Source organism: Pristis pectinata, chromosome 10, assembly GCF_009764475.1.
Source record: "Pristis pectinata isolate sPriPec2 chromosome 10, sPriPec2.1.pri, whole genome shotgun sequence".
Classification (NCBI taxonomy): Eukaryota; Metazoa; Chordata; class Chondrichthyes; order Rhinopristiformes; family Pristidae; genus Pristis; species Pristis pectinata.
Window position 1 is genome coordinate 43,356,100 of NC_067414.1, and position 22,280 is coordinate 43,378,379.

The 22,280-nt window shown below is 41.6% G+C and overlaps 1 protein-coding gene across 1 annotated transcript; it reads right to left on the bottom strand.

The window, feature by feature from the left end:
• Positions 1-17,841: 17,841 nt before the first annotated feature.
• LOC127575356 (myristoylated alanine-rich C-kinase substrate-like) lies at positions 17,842-21,906 on the bottom strand. The gene is made up of 2 exons (XM_052025170.1): positions 21,469-21,906; positions 17,842-19,871 (listed from the first exon to the last, which is right to left on the bottom strand). The coding sequence occupies exons 1-2, from the start codon at positions 21,565-21,567 to the stop codon at positions 18,933-18,935; spliced, it is 1,038 nt and encodes a 345-aa protein (XP_051881130.1). The 5' UTR covers positions 21,568-21,906; the 3' UTR covers positions 17,842-18,932.
• Positions 21,907-22,280: the final 374 nt, after the last annotated feature.

Consider the following 22,280-nt stretch of genomic DNA (forward strand, 5'->3'; position numbering starts at 1 on the left):
TCTGAAGCACTCAAGCTGGTACAATGAATAATGGGCTGAAGAACCTAATTCTGCGATGTAGCTGGCTGCACTTCTTTGGTCAAAGGTTGGTGGTGTTGTGGATAATGTGGAGGATTGCTGAAGATTGCAGAAGGACATTGATAGGATGCAGAGCTGGGCTGAGAAGTGGCAGATGGAGTTCAATCCAAAGAAGTGTGAGGTGGTACACTTTGGAAGGCAAACTCCAAGGCGGGGGACAAAGTTAATGGTAGGTTCTGGGTAGTGTGGAGGAGCAGAGGGATCTGGGGGTTCATATCCGCAGATCCCTGAAAGTTGCCTCACAGGTGGATAGGGTAGCTAAGAAAGTTTATGGGATGTTAGCATTCATAAGTCGTGGAATCGAGTTTAAGAGCCACGAGGTAACGATGCAGCTTTACAAAACTCTGGTTAGACCACACTTAGAATACTGTGTCCAGTTCTGGTCGTCTTATTATAGGAAGGATGTGGAAGCATTGGAAAGGGTGCAGAGGAGATTTACCAGGATGCTGCCTGGTTTAGAGAGTATGCATTATGAGGAGAGACTAAGGGAGCTAGGGCTTTACTCTTTGGAGAGAAGGAGGATGAGAGGAGACCTGATAGAGGTATACAAAATATTAAGAGGAATAGACAGAGTAGACAGCCAGTGCCACTTTCCCAGGGCACCAATGCTCAATACAAGAGGGCATGGCTTTAAAGTAATGGGTGGGAAGTTCAAAGGAGATATCAGAGGAAGGTTTTCTACTCAGACAGTGGTTGGGTCATGGAATGCACTGCCTGGGGTGGTGGTGGAGGCAGGTACATTGGTCAAATTCAAAAGATTGTTAGATAGGCATATGGAGGAATTTAAAATAGGGGGATATGTGGGAGGAAGGGGTTAGATAGTCTTAGGCAAGGTTTAAAGGTCGGCACCACATTGTGGGCCGAAGCCCCTGTATTGTGCTGTACTGTTCTATGATTCTATGATAGGCAGAAAAAGGAATGAAAGAGACTGAGCTAGAAGATGAGGTAAAGGATGTAAGAATGAGTTGAGGGAAGAAAAGTAAAAGTGAGAGAAGTCATGAGAGAATGAAATAACCATGAGAAAGGAAGTGATGGAAGGTGGGAATAAGAACATGAATAAATAAAACAGAGGAAATAAGATGATGTTTGATTATTTTTTTAAAATGAAGGAAAATGTATGAGGGATAGCAGTTTTCTTCTTAGGCAGTTCCTTGACATCAAGAATGATTAGCTTCCTCCTTGGCTTTCAGAGGTGCTTTTCAGAAGTGACAGATGAGTGACAGAGACTTTGGGAACTGCGGACACTTCCACAGATGGGGCAGAAGGTGTCTGCTGAGGTGGATGGATGGGTAGGTAGTTTGTGAAGTGGTGCACTTCTTCCAATATTTCAGTAGGGCTTCTGTGTGCTCATGATGCTTGGCCTTGAGATTGGTATTGGTTTATTATTGTCACTTGTACTGAGGTACCGTGAAAAACTTGTCTTGCATACCGATCATACAGGTCAATTCATTACACAATGTGGTTACATTGAGTTAGTACATTGAGGTAATACAGGTAAAAACAATAACAGTACAGAGTAAAGTGTCACAGCTACAGAGAAAGTGCAGTGCAATAAGGTGCAAGGTCACAACAAGGTAGATTGTGAGGTCAGAGTCCATCTCATCATATAAGGGAACCATTCAATAGTCTTATCACAGTGGGATAGAAGCTGTCCTTGAGCCTGGTGGTGTGTTCCCCCAGGCTCCTGTATCTTCTACCTAATGGAAGAAGAGAGAATGACCTGGGTGGGTGGGGTCTTTGATGGAAGAGGATAGAAGAGAGAATGACCCAGGTGGGTGGGGTCTTTGATTATGCTGGCTGCTTCACCAAGGCAGCAAGAGGTAAAGACAGAGTCCAAGGAGGGGAAGCTGGTTTCTGTGACGCGCTAAGCTGTGTCCACAACTCTCTGCAGTTTCTTGCGGTCCTGGGCAGAGCAGTTGCCATACCAAGCTGTGATGCATCCAGATAGGATGCTTTCTATGGTGCATTGACAAAATTTGGTGAGTGTCAAAGGGGACATACCGAATTCTTAATACCATCCCAAATGTTCCTTCTCTACTTTGAGCGGTCATGGCTCAGCAGTCAGTGGAAATGTTGTGTTTCTTTAAGGAAGTTTTGGGCACATTCTTGAATCTTTTCCTTTGTCCACCTAGTAATCTCTTCCTATGACAGTGCTCTGTTCCAAGTGCTTGTGTTAAGAGTCTTGGGTTGGCCATACGAAAGAAGCGGCCTGCCCAATGGAGCTGACCAAGTATAATTAGGACGTTAGTGCTGGGGACACTGGTCTGGGGGAGGATATCTAATGCATTAGTTCCTTTCTCCTTCCAGTGAATATGGACAGTTTTGTGGAGCCGTGAGGTGCTTGTTGTAAAAGTAGTCCAGGTCTTAGAAGCATTTGGTTGGGCAGGTACCACAGCTGCCTAGTAGTGTATATTCTTGTACCAGTTCAAAGGTCTTGAGCTTCAACACCCCTTTTCCTCAAGTAACGAAAGGCCGTGCTAATGCATAGAAGGTGAGCTTCATGAGGATCAGATTCTGAAAATGAAAGGATGAGCAAATCCAAGCAGGAAAAACTGGAACTAGACAGAAACAAGAAAAAGGAAAATTGGGAAATAAATAAGGTACAGGGAAAATGGGATAAAATACTGAAATATAGATTAAAAATAAGGAAATAGCAGTGAAGGAGAGAAAAGGATCTTGGAGAGAGATTGAGTGAAAGGCAGATTTTGAGTAATGTATCAGAAGTCATATTTCTGGACAAGATGTCTTACCCAGCATAGTTATGTGTTGATATTGATAAGAATATTAGTACTGTGCAGTTAATGTTGTTGATCTTTATCAGTATACTATTTCTACTCCTGTATCTTTAAAGGGTTGGCCACCCTCATCCTGAGCAGTTTCCTGTCTGGCTTCCTCAGATGCCACAGAACTTCATACCACTAACCACCTCAACAAAATACACACAAAAGACATAATTACAATAATTAGTACATCATTACACTTTACAGAGATCAAACTAGAAATTGATCTGTGGTTGCTTGTATTTGTTTTTCTTTGCTGAAGTCATAGAAAATGATCCTGTAAACATTGAAAAATTCCAGAAACCAATGTAGTTAAACTAAAACATGCTTTACTCGGTAACCATGAACAACTGGACTTAATTATGAACAGATGTTACCATAGAATATGATCCCAACATACTGTTAAATATCCCAGAATCTAAGTAATAAAAATGGAATTTGAGATATTCATTCACTGTAAACCAATGGCCCTGATTATAATATAACAGCAAATCTGTTTGAAACTTATCTGTGGAGATTATGACTACATGACAGACATTTTGAAACGGAGAAGCTCAAAATTGCCCTTTAAATTCCAGAGCTTTATGAAGCGCAAGTTTCTCAGCACACTTTTAATCAAAAAATGAAATTCTGGCAAACTGATTGGAGAAGTGGATAAAGGAACGTTCACTTAATTTAAAAAAAGTCACCTATGCCGCCTGGAATTCCTCCGTTCTGAAATGTCACTGCTTGCCTTGTTTGGTTAAGTGTTTCCAATTTAAATTGGTCTAGATTTCAAACAAGTTGTTGGGTAGAAGGGAAGACAGGAAAAGATTGGTGGGACACAAGAGGCTTTGTTTATATCAGTGGGTTTTGATGTTTCTGTTTTACCAACCTGGTACACTCAAACATTTAAATATCTTCCAGCTTTATATGGGACAGTAAAATAAATAATCATCATTAATAAAAATAATTTGCCAATCCTTAAAGCTTGCAGGAACTGTCAATTTGTTTCACAGTTCCATCATATCTTTTCAGATGGCTGCATCTTTTGTAGTTTACATTTCGTCAAAGTCACAAATGTTCAAAATTTAGAGAAATATATTTTTTAATTTAGTGGCAGATGTGGGGAACATACAAATAATGAACTGTGTGGTTATGAGAGAGAGCCACCATCACACAGGTAGTTTTCAGATTATTTAATATAAAATTAAATATTGGCAAGAAAATAACTAATTGTGACTGTGGGCTGCACAATATATATGTGCTATAGGCACAAATTATGTTGACAGCATGATAAGCGGTTTATTTTCTGTAACTCACCTTTACCCTTACATGTATTTGGTTTATATCACATGTCTTGGTGTCTTTGTTTTAAAACAATTTCAACAGCTTCCTTTATTTTAATTTATTCTTATGGTGACATGCATGGCATGTTTTCCTTGAATGAATACTGCAGTCTGTTGCAGGTCAGTGACACTGGGGGCTCAGTCCTTGATGAGGCTCACAGTCCACACTAAGAAAGTCCTTATAAGGAAAGATAGAATGGAGGATTGTCAACTGTGGAGACAGAATTGAAACACAAAAAATAAGCAGCAATATTGAGAGAGCACTTTAGGAGCAATGTTCAGGAAAGGATGAATGTGAGGAAGAAAGGCATGAGTATTCTGGAAATAACCTCTGCAACAAAGCCCACAAGTAGTTCTTATAAACAGTCCTATGGTACAAGTTGAACACCAAGTCATTTGTTTATGTCAAAATTAGTTTCACAACTCTATAGGATTAGGATGGGAATTGTTTACCAGGAAAAGTTGGGGAAGGGATGACTCCAGATTAAAATTGTCAAAAAAGGGTCTGGAAATTTGTATAATGCAATATTTTTATGTTCTATATAAATGAGTTTTATTGGAAATTGATTGGTTTTTTGCACACTTCTGGAAATTCAATCACAGGCTTCTGTGTATATGGCAATCTAATACATGAAGGCTATGGCAGGTCTGTTTAATATCCAGTGGGCGTGCAGTGAGCAAATGATTGCACTCCTATTGCGAATAGACAGACATCGATGGCTGTAAGAGCTTCTGCAGTACTCAAAGGGCTTGAACCTACCTGTGTCACTGGAGGGGGAATCCAACAATGAAGTTTACTCCAGGGTGGCAATTTTGTTCTTTCAGGTATGTCCATAGTTTGAGGGCCCTGACCACAAGGAGCTCTGCTTCTTTCAATGGCTCATGTCTTGTTGAAATAGGTGGTTGTGTATCCAGTATATTAATCCATCTATATATTGAGCACAGATCAACCACAAAGTCACCCATCCAACCCACCAACCAGTGTAAATCTCCCTATGGGTCCAGGATAGATGGGTGGATGCTGCAATCATATTTATGAAGTGTTCACACAAATTTCTGGTGCAACATGACCCAGTAAACTAATGAGTTTTCTTCTTGCTTTGCAATTCCAATGATTGAACTTTGGAGACAATATCCATCTGTACAAACAGCCTGCTCCAAAATGCCTCTTAGCCCTTCATTGGTATTGGTTTAATAATTGTCACTTGTACCAAGGTACAGTGAAAAACTTGTCTTGCATACTGATTGTACAGGTCAATTCATTACACAGTGCAGTTACATTGAGTTAGTACAGAGTGCATTGAGGTAGTACAGGTAAAAACAATAACAGTACAGAGTAAAGTGTCACAGCTACAGAGAAGATGCAGTGCAATAAGGTGCAAGGTCACAACAAGGTAGATCGTGAGGTCATAGTCCACCTCATCGTATAAAAGGAACTGTTCAATAGTCTTATCACAGTGGAGTAGAAGCTGTCCTTAAGCCTGGTGGTACATGCCATCATCTATCTCCCAAATCGACCAGTAATAGCAATGCCAATGATATCCAGCAGAACCTAGTTAAGGTTCTGAACAGAGGATTCAAGTAGTTATTAATTTTTGTGTACACCAAATCTAAGTGAATTATCCTGAGCTGTGAAGAGCTCTCAGACTGTCACGTTTGGAGGAGCACTGATATTGCTGTGAAAGTCAACAGGAAATCGCTGCAAGTAAAACAAGAACCTCTAAACTTTTGAAAGAAATCACCTAGAGATTTTCATTGCTCACTGCAGCTTTTATATATCACATCTTTTGAAATTAAAGGATACGATGTGCACGTGGTCCTTCTGACATGAATTGTTACTATTGAGTTCTGTTCATACTTTATTCAAGATTGTTGTCCAGTCAGTTTAATAGCTGGAGAAGCAGATATAATGTTCACATTCTGCTTTTAAATAACATTATTTAGGAACTAAAACATCATTGAATTTATGGTGCAGAAGTCAGTCATTCAGCCCATTGTCTCCACATTGGCTGAAAAATAGCTATCCAGCTCTCAGTATGCAGACTAACATTTAATGGCATATCAGGTATTCAAACAGGAGTTCTTTAAATACATAGAATTTTACCTTCATTATCTTTCCAGGATGTCAACAATCTTTAGGGGAACTCCTCTGTAATCTTTATTAGCCTTAATGCTAAGGGAAATGGGTTCTTCCTCATAACCTTGTCCAGGCATCTCCTAATTTTATACATAATTTTAACTGTCCAAGACTCTATTCCCACATGATGATAACTTACTAGTTGCACTGCCCCTATTAATCTCAATCTACTGAATTCACAATTTTCATCGTCTGCCCATGATCGCACCTTTCTCTAACTCAATTTCCTTCATCACGATGCCCTAACCTGCTAGAGTTTCAGGAAAACAGAGGTTGGTGAAATGGATGGACAAGTTATCAAAGCTGTCTTTGGCATTCGCAAATGAACAAAAACACTTAAAAACTATTAAAAATTAAAACTACTTGTAAAAATATTTGAAAAATTTAAAAATCAAAAACAAGAAAACCAAAACTTAATATATTTAAATCAACTGAATTGATCTTTTTTTTTAAAACAAGAGGGAATTAGATTTACATCAGATGCTTCTTCCATTAAAATCAATAGATGCATCATGTTAGAAGTGCTGGTTCAGCAGGCAGATTTCCCAGCACAGACGTTGCTGTATTCCATGAGGAGTCCAACAGTGGAGTTGAGTTGCCTTAGTAGCAGTGATCAGCAATGTGGAGCTCCAGGAGTTATGCCATGGCTTGGGAGCCCCAAACCTCCAAACTAAATGTGAGTAAAAGCCCAAGTTTCTGGTGAGATCTCTGGCAGGACATTTTTGTATAATTGAATTAAGCACTTTGATTTAATGTCCATAAACCCCCCACCCCATCCCCACTTTTCCTGCCACCCACCTACATGAGGGCAATTTACAACAGCCAATTAATCTTCCATCCAGCATTCCTTAGGGATGTGTGTGGAAACCTGGGGGAAAACACACACGGTCGCAGGGAGAATATGCTCCACACAGACAGGACACAAGGTTACAAGTGAACCCGGATCGGGAGTTGTGAGGTTGCAGCTCTACCAAATGCAACACCATGCTGCTCTAGTGTCCTCCTACCCTATTTGAAACGCCCTGCTCCAAGCATAATTCCAGGTAGGATGGGTTGGTATTGTACTGATTAATACAGTGATTCTAAATCTTCCTGAACTCTATCAGACCAGGGTATCGATGAGATCATGGAGATACGTCACATGAGGACAGACAGTTCCAGTGGATTGTATTCTGTGGTTGGAATACTAGATTTTCCCCTTTTCTTTTACTCTGAGCAATTATAACAGCACTGTAATCAGTTAGCAGAATGAAGACCAACCATAACAGGTGACAGGATCAATGCAGTCTGGCATTAGTTCAGTGATGTATCAAGGCAACATTTCTTCAACCCATTTATGATTTCAAAAGGTCAGATTAATTCTGTATTCTCACCTTGTTCTTCCATTACAATTAACTGTCTTTATTTGTCTACGTGACATAGAAGGCCATTTGGCCCATTGAATCCATGTTGACTTATTGTAGAGAAATTTGGTCACTCATATTTAAATTTTTCTTTCTAATTCCCTTTTAGAAGTCATAATGGACTCAACTTCCACTACCATAAAATATAGTGAGTTCCAGATCATTTGTATTAAAAAAAAACTCTCATTCTCCAACCCACCATATCTTTAGTCCATCATTTTGAATCTGTGTCCCTTGTCCTCAAAGCATCACTGATGAGAACAGATTATTTCTATTTACCCTATTTAAATTCATCATGGTCCTGTACACCTCTGTCAGATTTCCTCTCAGCCTTCTTTGCCGCAGCTTCTCCAAATCTAAATTTGCAGCTGAATTTCCTTATCCCTGGAACTGTGGTATCAAATATGCATTGACTGCTTTCTACACATTATACATGGATTTTCAGAAATATTCAGATTGATAGTAAATCCAATTAGCTATATAAATGAGACAGCAAAATCAATCCATCTGTGCAGATCTTTGTAAATCCTAATGATCCCCAGTTCTGATGAAGGGGCATTGACCTTGACACTCTTGTTTCCCTCTCCACAGATGCTGCCTGATAGACTCAGTCAGCTCCATCACGGGCACAACCCTCCCCTCCATCAAGCAGTGCCTCAAGAGGGCGGCATCAGTCATTGAGGACCCTAACCATCTAGGACATGCCCTCTTCTTGCTACTACCATTGGCGAGGAGGTACAGGAACCTGAAGACCCACACTCAATGTTACAGGAATAGCTTCTTCCCCTCCATCATCAAATTTTTGAATGGTCCATGAACACTACCTTGTTATTCCTCTTTTGCACTATTTATTTTTGTTATGGTAATTGTTATGTCTTTATGTCTTGCACTGTACTGCTGCTGCAAAACAACAAATTTCACAACATATGTCAGTGATAATAAACCTGATTGAGCTTTAAAGAGTTCATTAAATCAATTTAATGCACTCAACTATTGCATGTTTTTGGCCAATTACTACCCATTGAAATTAAAATAACTGTACTTCTAAAGAGAAACAGATGAAAGAAGGGAATTACTTATCTCCTTTGATTGTGCATCCAATAAAAGGATAACATTTTACCTTATTCAAGGACCATTAACTTCCCTTCTAATTCTCTTACCACCCACCAATTAACTTGCCAACCAGTACATCTTTTGATGTGGGAGGAAACCAGAGCACCTGGGGGAAATCCACCTGGTCACAAGAAGAATGTACAAACTCCACAAAGTCAGCATCAAACCTGGGTCACTGGAGCTGAGACAACAGCTCTACCTGTTGCACCACTGTGCCATTGCAGTTAGACTGGAACAACTTGTCCAGAAGCTCAACTTGTTCTAGAGCATAAGTCTTCAATATTACAGCTTCAATATTGTCTGGGTTCATAGTGTTGGCTTTATCTATTGTTTCCTAATGTCATGTGGACTGAATCAAATTGCCTGAAGATTGCTTCCTGTGCTGGTGGAGACCTCTGCAGGAAAACTTTCCTCTTGCCACTTCAATCTCAAAGTAGTTGCAAATGCTCGAGTCTCAACTTTGGCACCATATAGTTGCAGATGGATTGTTGCTGAAGACCCTCCTGATATTAATTGTTTAATTGTCCACCACCATGTACAATGTGGCAGAACTGAGAGGTCTGATCTGATCCCTTTGCTCTGGGATCATGTAGCTATTGCTACTAAGCTTTGTTGCAAATTTGTCAGGTTGGGGCTCATTTTAGATATGGTTCTGTTCCAACATGTTTTTCTGAACTCCTGCTCAAACTAGAATAGATCATGTGGTGAATCTGTGGAATTCATTACCATAGAGGGCTGTGGAGGCCAAGTCATTGGGTGTTCTTAAGGCAGAGATTGAAAGGCTCTTGATTGGTAATGGGGTTAAGGATTAGGGGGAGAAGGCAGGAGAATGGGTTGAAAAAAAAATTAGCTATGATTGAACAGCAGAGCAGACTTAATGGGCTGAATGGCCTAATTCTGCACCTATATCTTATGGTCTTATCTGGCCTGTTAGTAACAGTAAGGTGTAGGCTGTACTAGGCCACAAGGTTACAGATGGAGGTGAAATCCAGTTTGTTATATTAACTTGATCATAGTGCCACACAATATGTAAAAAAGTGTTCTCGGTCTGAAACGACTACTTACCTGTATAAGAATGGTGCGATGGTTGGTCCTGCCAAAGAAGGGTAAATCTATAATAGGTCAATTGGTAAGAATAAATATAGATAGATTTATCTTTTTTGTTAGTTCATTCACTACGTACCATAAACCTAATCTGACAGCTATGTCCTTTATGATTTGGCCAACTCTGTCAGTGGTGGTGCCACTTTTGGTCATGAATGTTGAAGTCCCCCACCCAGAGTGAGATCTGTGCTCTGGCTGTCTTTAGTGCCTCTTTCAACAGTTGTTCAGCATGGAGGAACACTGATTTAGCAGCAAGGCAAGGATGGGGTAGATGGTAATCAGGAGAAGACCCCTAGACCCTTGCTCAGTGAAATACTATGACACTTCATGGAGACAGAGGTCAATGTTGAGGACTCTGGTCTACTCCCTCTCACCTGTGAGCCATAATTCACTGCCACCCCTCCCCTTCCTACCAATTTGTCTGTCCTTTCAGTTGGACAGGACATATCCAAGGATTGTGGCAGCACAGTCAGGAACATACCTGTAAAGCGTAATTCTATGAGCACAACTACGATAGGGTTTTGTCTGTCTTTTCTAGTGTAGTCAGCTCTTGCTTTGTGATACCTGTTCCGATATTCATGAGGACTTTGCAAAGTTGACTCATTTGGGAGCTGAGCATAGATTAACATTTTGGATACAATTGTCATGCTTGGTAGGCCTATCATCATGTTGTTGTAGTTGGGAGTCACATTTCTGACCAACCAGTTATGGATGACAGATTTTCTTCCATCAGCAAACCAAATGTTCCCCCCACCCCCCAAAGATAATCTGTTGATTAAATTCCAGATTTTTTAATTAACTGAAACTAAATTCCATACCTGCCATGGTAGGATTGGAACATTGTTAATCTGAATTAGTGCAGTACCAATCCAGTAATTTAACCACTAAACTACTTTTCACATTTGGGCAGAGGACAAAGATGTGGGTTTCAAAATGCAGCTCAAAAGGAAAGAAGGGAGCTCGAGAAGTGGAAATGCTTAAGTTCATTGTGTCACCCACAGCTAAGACGGTAGCAGCCTTCTTCAGTGAAACAGGGGATACAAGTCCCACCCCAGAGACTTGAACACAAGAGGCTAAGCTCGTGTCCCAATACATTACTGTGGAAGTGCTGCACTGTTGGAGATATCATCTGTCAGATGAATTGTTAAACCAAGATCTTCTTTGCACTCAAGCAAAGATGACCTGGAAGGCACTATTTCAAAGACAAGCAGGGGTGTTCTCCCTGGTGTCCTTTCTGGGCCAATATTTATCTCTTAATAAATGTCACTGAAGCAGATTATTTGGTCACAATTATTTTGCAATATGTGGGGAACTGATGGGGAAAAATATTGCATTCTGGGTAACCCACAATAAAATGACAACTACACTTCAAAAGAAATTTCATAATTAAATAATGCTTTAAGATGTGAAATTATGAAAGATGCAGTAGTGTGTTGGGCAACACAGTGGCATGACAGGTAGTGCAGCTGTCTCACAGCTCCAGTGACCTAGATTCAATTCCTACCTTGAGTGCTGTCTGTGGGGAGTTTGTTTGTTCTTCCCATGACTGCACACATTTCCCCTGGGTTTTTTCCTCACATCCCATGGAGGTAAATTATCCCTGGTGTAGGGGAATTATTGGGTTGGAAGCGATTGCCAGTGGACATGTGTGAAAGAGAATAGGTCACAAGGAAAACAGGATTAGGATCAATGGTTGCTTTGAGAGCCATCAATAAGCCAAATAGCCTCCTCCCATAGGAAACTGAGAAAGTCTTTCTTTGTTCTCTTAGTTAGGAATTTCAGAACTTAGGGCTTTGACAGCCAAAGGCAAACTGCCAGTACTGGGAACGTTTGAGGCCAGAACTGAAGGGGCTCAGATATCTGAGAGTTACATAACCGGATGAGATTAGAGTGCTAGGAGAAGAGTCATTGAGTCATGGAGTGATACAGAACAGAAACTGGCCCTTCAAACCAATGTCCATGCTGACATCAAACACCCATTTATGCTAATCTAATTAATCCAGTTTATTATCCTCATTCTGCCACCAAATCCCCCCAGATTCTACGACTCACCTCCACACAAAGGGCAATTGACAGTGGCCAAAAAACCTACAGGTCTTTGGGATGTAGCAGAAAACCCGAGCACCCAGAGGAAACCCACTAGGGAGACAGTGGAGAGATTTTATAACATCAATGAAAATATTAAAAGTGTGCCATTGATTAACCACAAGGAAGCACCATACAAAAAGACCACACCACTGGATTGGCACACCATTCAAATATTAATTTTCCAAATTCTAAGCAAAAATAAACATTGTTCATCTTTAAAATTCTGCGCATTGGGAACTGAAAGTGTAAATATTTTTCCTGTCCTACAACCAACTCTATATCATTCCTAGATACTTCTGCCCATGTGCCCTCTAATAGCCTTCCCTTCAACTGCTTTTGTACTTTACTTGCCTATGACACCAGTCTCTGAATTTGGAATTCCATCAATTTTATTCCCACACTAGACTCCTTCCTATGATCTTTATTTTCTGTCCACTTCCAGGCTTGATGAGTCCAAACAATTTATATGATAGGCCAGTGTGTTTGTTTTCTTTGTATCCTTCCACATGTTCAATTTTCCTTCAGACCCAAACAAATCACTTTCTATTTTTCTGCTTTTCTTTACCCTCCTAGACTCTTCTCACCATATTTGTCCTCTGTTCATCTCTCTCAAGAACTCCACCCTCACATTCCTCTCCCAATCTTTCCTCACTGCTTCACAGTCCTACTCTGAAGTTCTAGATTCCCTCTTAGCTCTTGCTATAGAGGTAAGCAACCACCCGTGTTGGGAACTGCCAGATTGGGTGAAGCATGGAGGGGTTTTCCCCCCACTGCCCAAATGTGTGGAGTAGAAGGGATTCTCACACCAACTAGCACAGTAACTGTAAAGACCTGCCATGAATCTTGAAAGGGCTGGCAAACAAGACACTGGTGAAGCCAAATGGATCAGGCAGATTGGTATTGGTTTACTATTGTTACTTGTACCAAGGTACAGTGAAAAACCTGTCTTGCATACTGATCTGGGGATTTTTGTATTCCAATGAGTGTTAAACCAAAGGCTGTAGCAAGTTAGAGATCTCCAGTCATCTGATTTTCCCTGTCACTGGGCTCCAGAACTACTAGTGTGGTTACTATAACTGTGCCAGCTTATCCACATTAAGAGTTCATGCATAGGCTGCAAAGACAGGGATAACATCCTCTAAACCTTCCAAGCCATATGGGTGGCAGACCAGCAGAGAGGGCGATAGGATTGTGAATCTCTAACCACAAATCTGCTTGTGGGCAGGGACTGCAAGATGGTCATCAGGCATCTGGACTGAGGTAGAGATGTAATTTCAACACTTGGTTCCTTAACTTTTACCCCTTTTCAGGATCTGCTCAGATCACCACTCACGGGAAAGGGCTGGAAAATTGTCCTAAATCTAGACCTCCTCACCTACCCCTGACAGAATTACCACATCCAGTGGGAGCATTCTCTCTGATACTTCAGGTCTCCATCCCACCCCCTACACTAACCTGTCTTTGGCCTCCCACACTGTTCCAACAAAAATCAACGTAAACTCAAGGAAAGGCGATCATCTTCCAAGTAGGAAAATTATGAACCTTTCAGATTTAACACTGATTTCAACTATTTCAGATAATCAGCCACTCCAGTCTCATTTCCAGCACTCTCTCCCCCAGTGTTTTCAATTCTCGTCACTTTTCTATGTACATCTTTCCCAGACATCGTTATTCTATTCCCTTTCAGCCAGCACCACCACAATCATTTGTGTGCATCATTCACAGCTGCTCTCCACCCCATCAAGGCTTTGTTCTCTCTACCTCAAACTGTGTACAAATAAAAACAAATTCATTAAAAGGTATGTGCAGTTTGCAGCTTAGACAAGGGAATATAAAGAGTTGCAAGACAACAGAACAAGAAATAAAACACTTGAGAACATATTCCCCGAGGTGTGGGGTAGAGTCATTACTTCAGAATTCATCATAAAGATCCACACTTATATTTGTTGGAATGGTTTTTGTTTACTTGTGCTCAGCTGGGACCTGTTATCATAATAGGCTGCTGAGAATCTATTAATGCATGGGGGATTGAGGCAGGGATGGTGTAGGTGGTAGCAGATTAGATTGGCAACTACAATGACAGGAGCCAAGATCTGCTGCCTGTCAGTTGCAAGTATGCCTGCAAAAATCCTGCCACATAGCTGCTTAGCAGTCAGGGGAAAAAATACAAACTGCAAGAAAGCATTCTGCTCTCTATTGTTTAGAAGAGCAATGTGTGCTGTTTTGAACGTTATCCAGAAGTGAGTCTTCTCCCTCTGCACCCCCCACCCATGTCCTACCCTCTATGCACCTTATCCAAAGAGCTACACCTGACAGTCCCACCCTTTTTCTTTGTGACAATATGTTTGCCCACTGCACCACAAATTTCCATATTCTTGGTCATACCCACCAAATAAATTGGGAAATAACACCAAGAGGAAGGTATGGAGACCATAATATCCAGTTCAGATCCCAGAAGGTTGGTATTGTGTTTGGCAGGTTGTAGATTGTGTGTTGTACAAGAAAACTCCTGCCAAAGTTTCAGCTTTAATATAGCAGTCACCTTCTCATTGCAGTGCCAGAGATAAAACTGTGACTGAGGTTACAATGTTAATTACATCAACCAAATGACGTTGTGGGATATCAAATCAAACTGGTAGGGTTAGCTGAATTAAGGCTGCCAAATATTGAGCCAGTAGCAAGGTTCATACAAGAGCACTGGGTATGGCTTAGCTGTGGTGTGCATGTGAAGTTCAAATATCAGTTCTTACTCCCGCAAAATATTTACAACTTACCTTTTTAAATTTTCAGATTACCTTTGTCCAATTTGATTATGATCTGTGGAAAAGAGTGCACCAAGATGTTAATGTTAATCTGAAACTGTCAGTCCTTCAAAGATGAATAAGGGAATACCCCTGGTATCTCAGCCAACATACTCCTGAAACATTGCTAAAACAGTTTTGAAAAAAGCTGCAAATATCAAAACTTGAAATAAAACATTGGAAGGATCTGATAAAAAGACCGAGAAGTTAACTGTCTCCATAGATGTTGCTTAACCCAAGTGTTTCCAGCATTTTATTTCACTAAACTGCTCATCATCACATTGATGTTTGAAGAAGCTTGTGCTCAAATAGGTTGCTGTGCTTCCTACACATCAACAGTACTCTGGTGGCTGTAATGCCTTTTGACACATCTAAAGATTTAAACTTCCTTTGCCAACTCTCTAGTTTGTATGCTTCACCTAGTATTGGAAATACAACAACAGCTACTGAATAGTTGGCTCTTTTCAAATTGCATTATCAAACCCGTAACAGTTAATACCCTATTAATTTTCCTCAAAAATGAAAAATCATGAAGTCTTCATGAGATAAGCTTTAAATATTCAATACAATCCAAAATTTTGACCTAATCTGAATAGACTTCCAGAAACAATACTCCTTCTACTATTTTCCAAGAATTTAGTATCTTCTATTGTCCAATGCACCATACATTTTAATATTGCTTTGTATTCAAGTGTCCCAAGGAATTGAGACAAATCTACTTAAAAGATACAGTTGGCAGTAGATATTAGATGGATTTGAATTCAGGCCCCAAAACAAGAAAATTCACGTGATTAAATTCAAATGAAACAGTAATGCATTTAATAGCCTCTTGCCAACAAAGTTCATAAAATTTACATAGTGTTGAAGCTACATTTAAAACCTGGTGCTTGAAATCTTTCAAATGTCCCATCACAACCACCAATTCTGCTCTCCATTATATTTAACTCACTATTCCATCATTGAACTTGAATAGTTGCTTGATGCCGTGATATATGGAATGTTATTTTTATAAGCCAAAAAAAAATCAGCTGTGCAGCATTTCATGTTTTTTTTAAGGCTAAGACTTGCCTTCAGAATCAAGTTGCAAAACTTGTTGCTATCCAACAGAATGTGATATGGAAAAATGTAAATCACATTCAGTCTCAACACAAACAGGAACAGGCTCCGGCAACGATTGCAGGAAATTAACTTTGAATTTATAAAGTAATGAATCAAGACTTACCAAGTTGAATTGATAACCCAAATAGCACAGCTCGGAATTAAATTAAAACAATGATCTGCATTTATCCAAAAGGCAAGTGAAAGCTATTGTCAAATGGAATTAGGGTCTGTAATCAAGTAATAAATGTTGTAGGCACATTTGTGCTAGAAGTTACAAAGATGGACACAACTATAAATTAGTGAGGCTATATCATTCAAGGAACTGATCGTGCCTTTTTAATCAACCATTTACATGGGTTTTAATATTGTTGGACAAGCCATTAATTTGATGTGTGTGCAAAGAAGTTAGAATTACATATTTTGAGCACAACACAAGTAAGTAAACCACAAAACAGCAGAGGGGATTAAATCCACAAATATTTACATTCACCTGAAGTGATCAATTCTGGGATTTAGCTTTTAAATTGTAGTGCAGATGGCAAAACCACCCCAACCACCAATTGCCACTGAAAATATTTTTCATTTGAGGCTAACCTACTTCAGTTGAGATTTCCCAATGAACAGCTTCCCAAAAACAAAAATCATTCTTAATCCCAGTTACCCCAGAACTATTTGCAAAGTGGGAGGTGATAAAAAGCAAGAAAAAAATCTCAGTTCTACTGTAACATGACAAGCCTCTCTACAAATGTTTATTTGGTTATACGGGTAACTACAAAGTTAGATACCTCCCAGCAGGGAAGAGGAATTGGGGGGCAGGGGTGGGAAGCCTGCCTCAGTTCATGAAACCACATCCAAACACCCCTCCCCCTTTCTTCCTTCCATAAAACAAGGGTCTAAAGTGGTTTAGAAATTTCAGTGTACATGACAATCTGCAACAATGAAGACTGACAAAGAAAAACTTATTTTTGGTCGTCAATGTTACCAATTTATGTCAATTAAAATAGAAACAACTATATGAAGGGGACAATAAGAAACAAAAACATGGTACCACCATTGTTACTGCCGCAGCAGCTGAAAGGTCCATTCATCCTCAGTTTTGCAATAAATACAAACAAAATGTGTTAATTCCAAAATAAATTCAGTGATACCATTATCTTGGTTTAATTTCTAAATATTAAGGACATTAGCTAAATAAACTTTAAAGCCATCCACACTGGAATTTACAAATTGTCCACCCACATCCATTCTGTGATTCATAGATCAAGCATAATTTACTCTGGAAAAGCACAAGTCCCAGAAGAACAAATTCCTACTCTAGAATTTGCCTCGAATTGACTAAATTTAGCTCTTGTTCAGTATTATGCTTCATAGAATTGCTTTCCAAAGGATTTGTGTACTAAAATTCAAATAACTGTACAATTTCTGCATGTCAAAAAAATTTAATTATCACCATTCACCTGATAAATGAAAAACCTTGTTGCTGGAGGGGAAGGTAAATATTCAACACAATGGAATTGAATTTTAGCCACTGATTAGATCTTTCAGATACTTACTGGCTTCCTATCAATGTTTGGATCAGATTTCCAGCATGCTAGAAAACTTAAACACACAAGCAGCAAGAGTTAAGGAATTATAAACAACTCCTTTGGGTGCACAGTGCATCAAAATAAGGTGGACAGAAAACTGTAGAATGTGTATAATGGTGATTTATAGACTTCAAGCAAATGAAGTAAAACACTTAAACATCCCACATCCGATTCATCTTTTCTACCTTCTGTTAGCACCTTCCTCCTCAGCACATCAGCTGTGACACAGCAGACTGATGAACCAGCCTACCATTTAAGTATGGCCATGAACCATGGCCTCCAAACTGCAAAATGAACAGAACTTAAAAACAAAACACCAAAGTTGAAACTTTATTCACATTTATTTTTGCTTTTAGTGTGCTCACGGAAAATTAGAACACCTTAAGCAGAGAAGTTTAATAGCAATTTTGTAAGCAAAGTTACATTCCATTTCTAAGTCAAATTGGTCAAAGCTTCTCCAGTATTTACAAAAAACCATGATAGACAAGATGCTACACAAAACGCATTGCATCTGAAGAGTTTTCCCAATTGTCAAAGACGACTGAAAAAAAAGCATTGACTGCTGTAACCAAACATACAACAGTATATAAACAGCAACCATTCCACTTATCACAGCTTTTCATTTAAAATTGTTTTTAAAAGATCTTCCAAGATGACTGCAATTTTACAAAATGGGCAGGGTGAAGAGTTGCAAACTTCATGTGCTTCTTGATATTAAGTTTTCATTTATACATAATCACAGTTAAAAACACCCTGCTGTAATACATAATTACACTTTTAAGGTCATGAACCAGCAATAAACAATAACGCCTATACAACTTTTCTTCTTCTACTTATCACGTTGACTTGTACAGCTAAAAATGAGATAAGTGAAAAGTTTCTATGATTTAAATGTATTACTAAAACTATTGATTTTGATACCGATTTCCTTGTTTTCTTGTATTAGATTTAGTGTTGTAAACTGTATGGTATAACTTTCATAAGATGTGATTTTTGTTTAAAAGACTAATCCTTTACATCATTAGTTTGTGGCACATTTGCTTGGCAACTACACCGCTGCATTGTGGTTTTAATATTACTTCATTTACATTTCACCCAGGATTTACCCACCCAGATTATCCACACCATTGGACGTGTCCATATATTGACCAAAAAAAATTAAACTTGTATAAAATGCAAAATATGCAAAAACAGTAATACTGATGCAAAAAAAAATTGGCAGAGCGAGGTTTGGGGCTCATCTCTGCCTGTTGGAATGGTGGTAACAGAATGAATGCGCTGGGATTTTTAAAAATTAAAACAAAAGCCTTTAAAATCCCTGGTCAGACAGTTCTCCAAACCAGTACCTGGCACCACTCCAACAAACAAACATGGAAAAAAGGTCCATTTGATTATCACTCCAGTTTTGGGCTCTTATTGGTTTTGCTCTGCCGACTCGGTAGCTGGTGCTGGACTGGACTCGGATGGTGCCTCCTGTGGCACAGCTGGCTCTGGTGCTGCTGGCTCTGGGGCTGCTACTGCTGCTGGTGGTGCCGCCGCCGCCGCTGCTGCTGCTTCTTGCTCGCCTGTAGATGCTTCAGCAGTGGGGGCTGGGTTAGACGAGGCTGCCTCTGCCGTAGGTTTCTCTTCGCTGGCCTTGGGCTCCTCCGGAGCTTTGACTTCCTGTAGGTCCACCCTTTCGGGAGCCTTCTCCTCGGGTTGAGCCTCTGGCGAGGAAGCGCTCTCCTCTTTCTTGGCTTCGGCTGGCGCCGCGGGAGTGGAGGCGGCGGCGGCATCAGCAGCCGGGGCGGACTTGCTCTCCTCGGCGTTGCCGGCTTCCGCGGCCGCACCTTGCTCTTTGTCGGCTTCGGCCGGGGCTGCGGCTGTAGCAGCAGCAGCCGCCGCCTCACCTTCGCCGCTCTCGCCGGCTTCCTTCTTGGCTTTCTTAAACGAGAAGCCACTCAGCTTGAAGGACTTCTTGAACGAGAAGCGCTTCTTCTTCTTCTTCGGGGTTTCGCTGTTGGTCGGGCTGGCGGCCGCCGCCGCCGCCCCTTCCTCGGCTTTACCCGGCGCCTCGCCCTCCGCCGGGGTGGTGGTGGTGCTGCCGCCGCCCTCGGCCGCCGCCGCCCCCTCCCCGCTCATCTCCTGGGGCTTGGCGGCCGGGGTGGTGCTGCTGCTGCCGCCGCCGCCGGCCGCCTCTCCAGCCGCCGCCTCTGCCCCCTCCTCCTGCGGCTGCTGCCCCTTGTTCTCCTCGGCCGGGGTGGCTCCATTGGCCTGCACCTCCTCCTTCTCGATGGGCTCCTCGGAGGCGGAGGAGGCGGCGGCGGTGGCCGCCGGGGAGGCGTCTCCGTTCACCTTCACATGGCCGTTCTCCTGCAGATCGCAGAAAGCGGAGGGGGGGGGGGGGGGGGGAGAGAGAGAGAGAAAGAGAGACAGACAACAACAAAATGGTGGGTTATTGAAACACCCAGGAGATAAGAGGCGACATGCACACAAAATGGCCCGGCACTGCTTACGTATTGTACTGAGGAGGAGAAAAGGGGAGAGGGAGAGGGGGGTGGTGGGGGTGGGACGTGTTGGGGCTTTGTTTCTGCAGCCTAGGCTGAAAGAAAGGCGGGATGGGAAAAGGCACGGCGTAGAGGCGGCTGCAAGGTCATGGACACAACACACCTGGGAGCAGGCTCAATGCCTCTATTCCCCATCGGCTACAAACAATAAACCCCCATCTTTTTGAAAGCACAGAAACCAGGGTCTAGCGTATCACAGAAATAGAACGTCCCCCTCTCCCACCCGCTTTAAGTTAGTTCATTTCTGCATTAAAGGTAAGCAAACGATTTTACACGCCCATTCAAACACAAGGCATGGTTATGGGCGATATTTAACATTTTGCATTTTAATGCTCGATCATGCCCCCTCCTGGACAAAGCAGCACCCTTTTGCAACTGGAAAGAAGCGACCTGAGGAGGGGGTGGGGGGACTTTTGTCCAAGTGTTCCATTAGGTGCTAACGTGCAGCGATGCCATCTGCCCATGTTTGCGGTTGGGGGGGGGGTGTTTAAGAGGAGGAGCTCAGAGAGCCGGCTCGGGTTGCCGCTAGGAGGCGCCCCTGACCACGGTGTTCGGAGCCCGGAGCCACTCGCTGCTGCAGGCGCCGATAGCAGGCGGTCTAAGTCCAGCCTGGATCAGCAGCCACCGTGACGCGCCAACCAGGACCTGCTCACTCACACATACAACCAATGTAGGGGGGAAAATACCGAAACCGAACTCAAGTTATTGGAGCCAACGGCTCCGATTCGAGTCGCTGTTCCTCACATAGTTACGATGGGTTCGGTGTGATGCCACTGTCACAAAGCAGCTCGGTGATAGAACCACACCAGCAGCCTGCTAGTGCTGGTTACGGGGCAACGCGCTTTTTAAACCCTACTCGAAAGGCGTTTCACAAATTTCACTGCCAAGTCCATCAACTTCGTATTGAAAATACAATGCCAGTACCACCAGCCAGGCGAGATTCATTCTAACTATAACCAACCCCTTCAATAGCCCCCCACTTAATGTAGCAAAATTGTTCCGAACATAACCAATTGTGAAGGATTCTATCAGCAAAGCCCACGTCGAAGCAACACTTCATCCTATCAACCCTCACCACGCGAGGCCAGATACTTTAGCCCCATTCTGCATTTAAAAATATTTTCCGCGATTAAGACATTAATCTGGTGTTAACCGTTTCTCATACAGCCGGGGTGGAATCGTCTCTTCGTCAACCACTTCGTTCAACAATATTACCAAACGATAAAAATAGTACGGTAAAAGGGTTCGATTGAGCACCAAATATCGCAGCTACTCCTTTTGCGATGATTATCCACATTTCTACTACAACGAAGTTACGAGGGGGGAAAAAGAGCATTGCAATGAACCCAGTACATCAAAAAAATCCAAGGAAAATCTAAATCTGTTACAAAATGAATACAAACCTGTCCGTTGGTTTTAGAAGGCGATCCGGCAGCAGCTTCCCCGGCTTTTTCAGCCACAGTTTCGCGATTTGCAGCGTTCTTGGAGAATTGGGCTCCCATGCTTGTACAACAAAGAAACTCCCAGCCAGCGAAAGAAAGAAAGCGAACAAAGACGCCTGGCTTTTCAATGCTACACACACACACACGGGGACGGACAGACAGAAGGAGGAGTGGAGGGGGAAAAAAAGCCGGATCACACCCCTACAAAAAAAACTTTTAAGTTCTCTGCAATCAAACCTTATGCAGAGCAGCACGAAAAAAAAGGGCGAAAAAGGCCACGTTGCAATGGTAATAAAAAGATAGTAGATTTGTAGCTTTTGCTTTTCGACAAGGGGGGAAAATGGAGAAATCTCCCTGAGCGCTAATAACATGCAGAGTCCAACGCCCAAATGCATAGATGAATGGGCTACTTAGCAATGACGCCAACCGAATCCAGCCACCTCCAATCACAGCCTTTCGAATCCAGCGCTCCGCCAATCGCAGGCTACGAGGGAGGGGCTTACAATTGTAGCAAACAATCAAGAATATTTTCTCGCCAAATATATCGCTGAAAAGGTGCAGGGGAAAATCTGGGAATTCTTACTGGTTACATTGGGTTGCACTAGATTTGGTATGAGATGCAAATACATATATGCATATATATACAATAGTGATATGTTAAACAGGTTTAAAGTGCTTTCCCTGTCTTGGATTAAATGGCTTCACACAGCTAATTGGGTTTCAATCAAGGATGGTAATTTCTGATGCTGGCGATTTGTGATCTAGTTTACTGA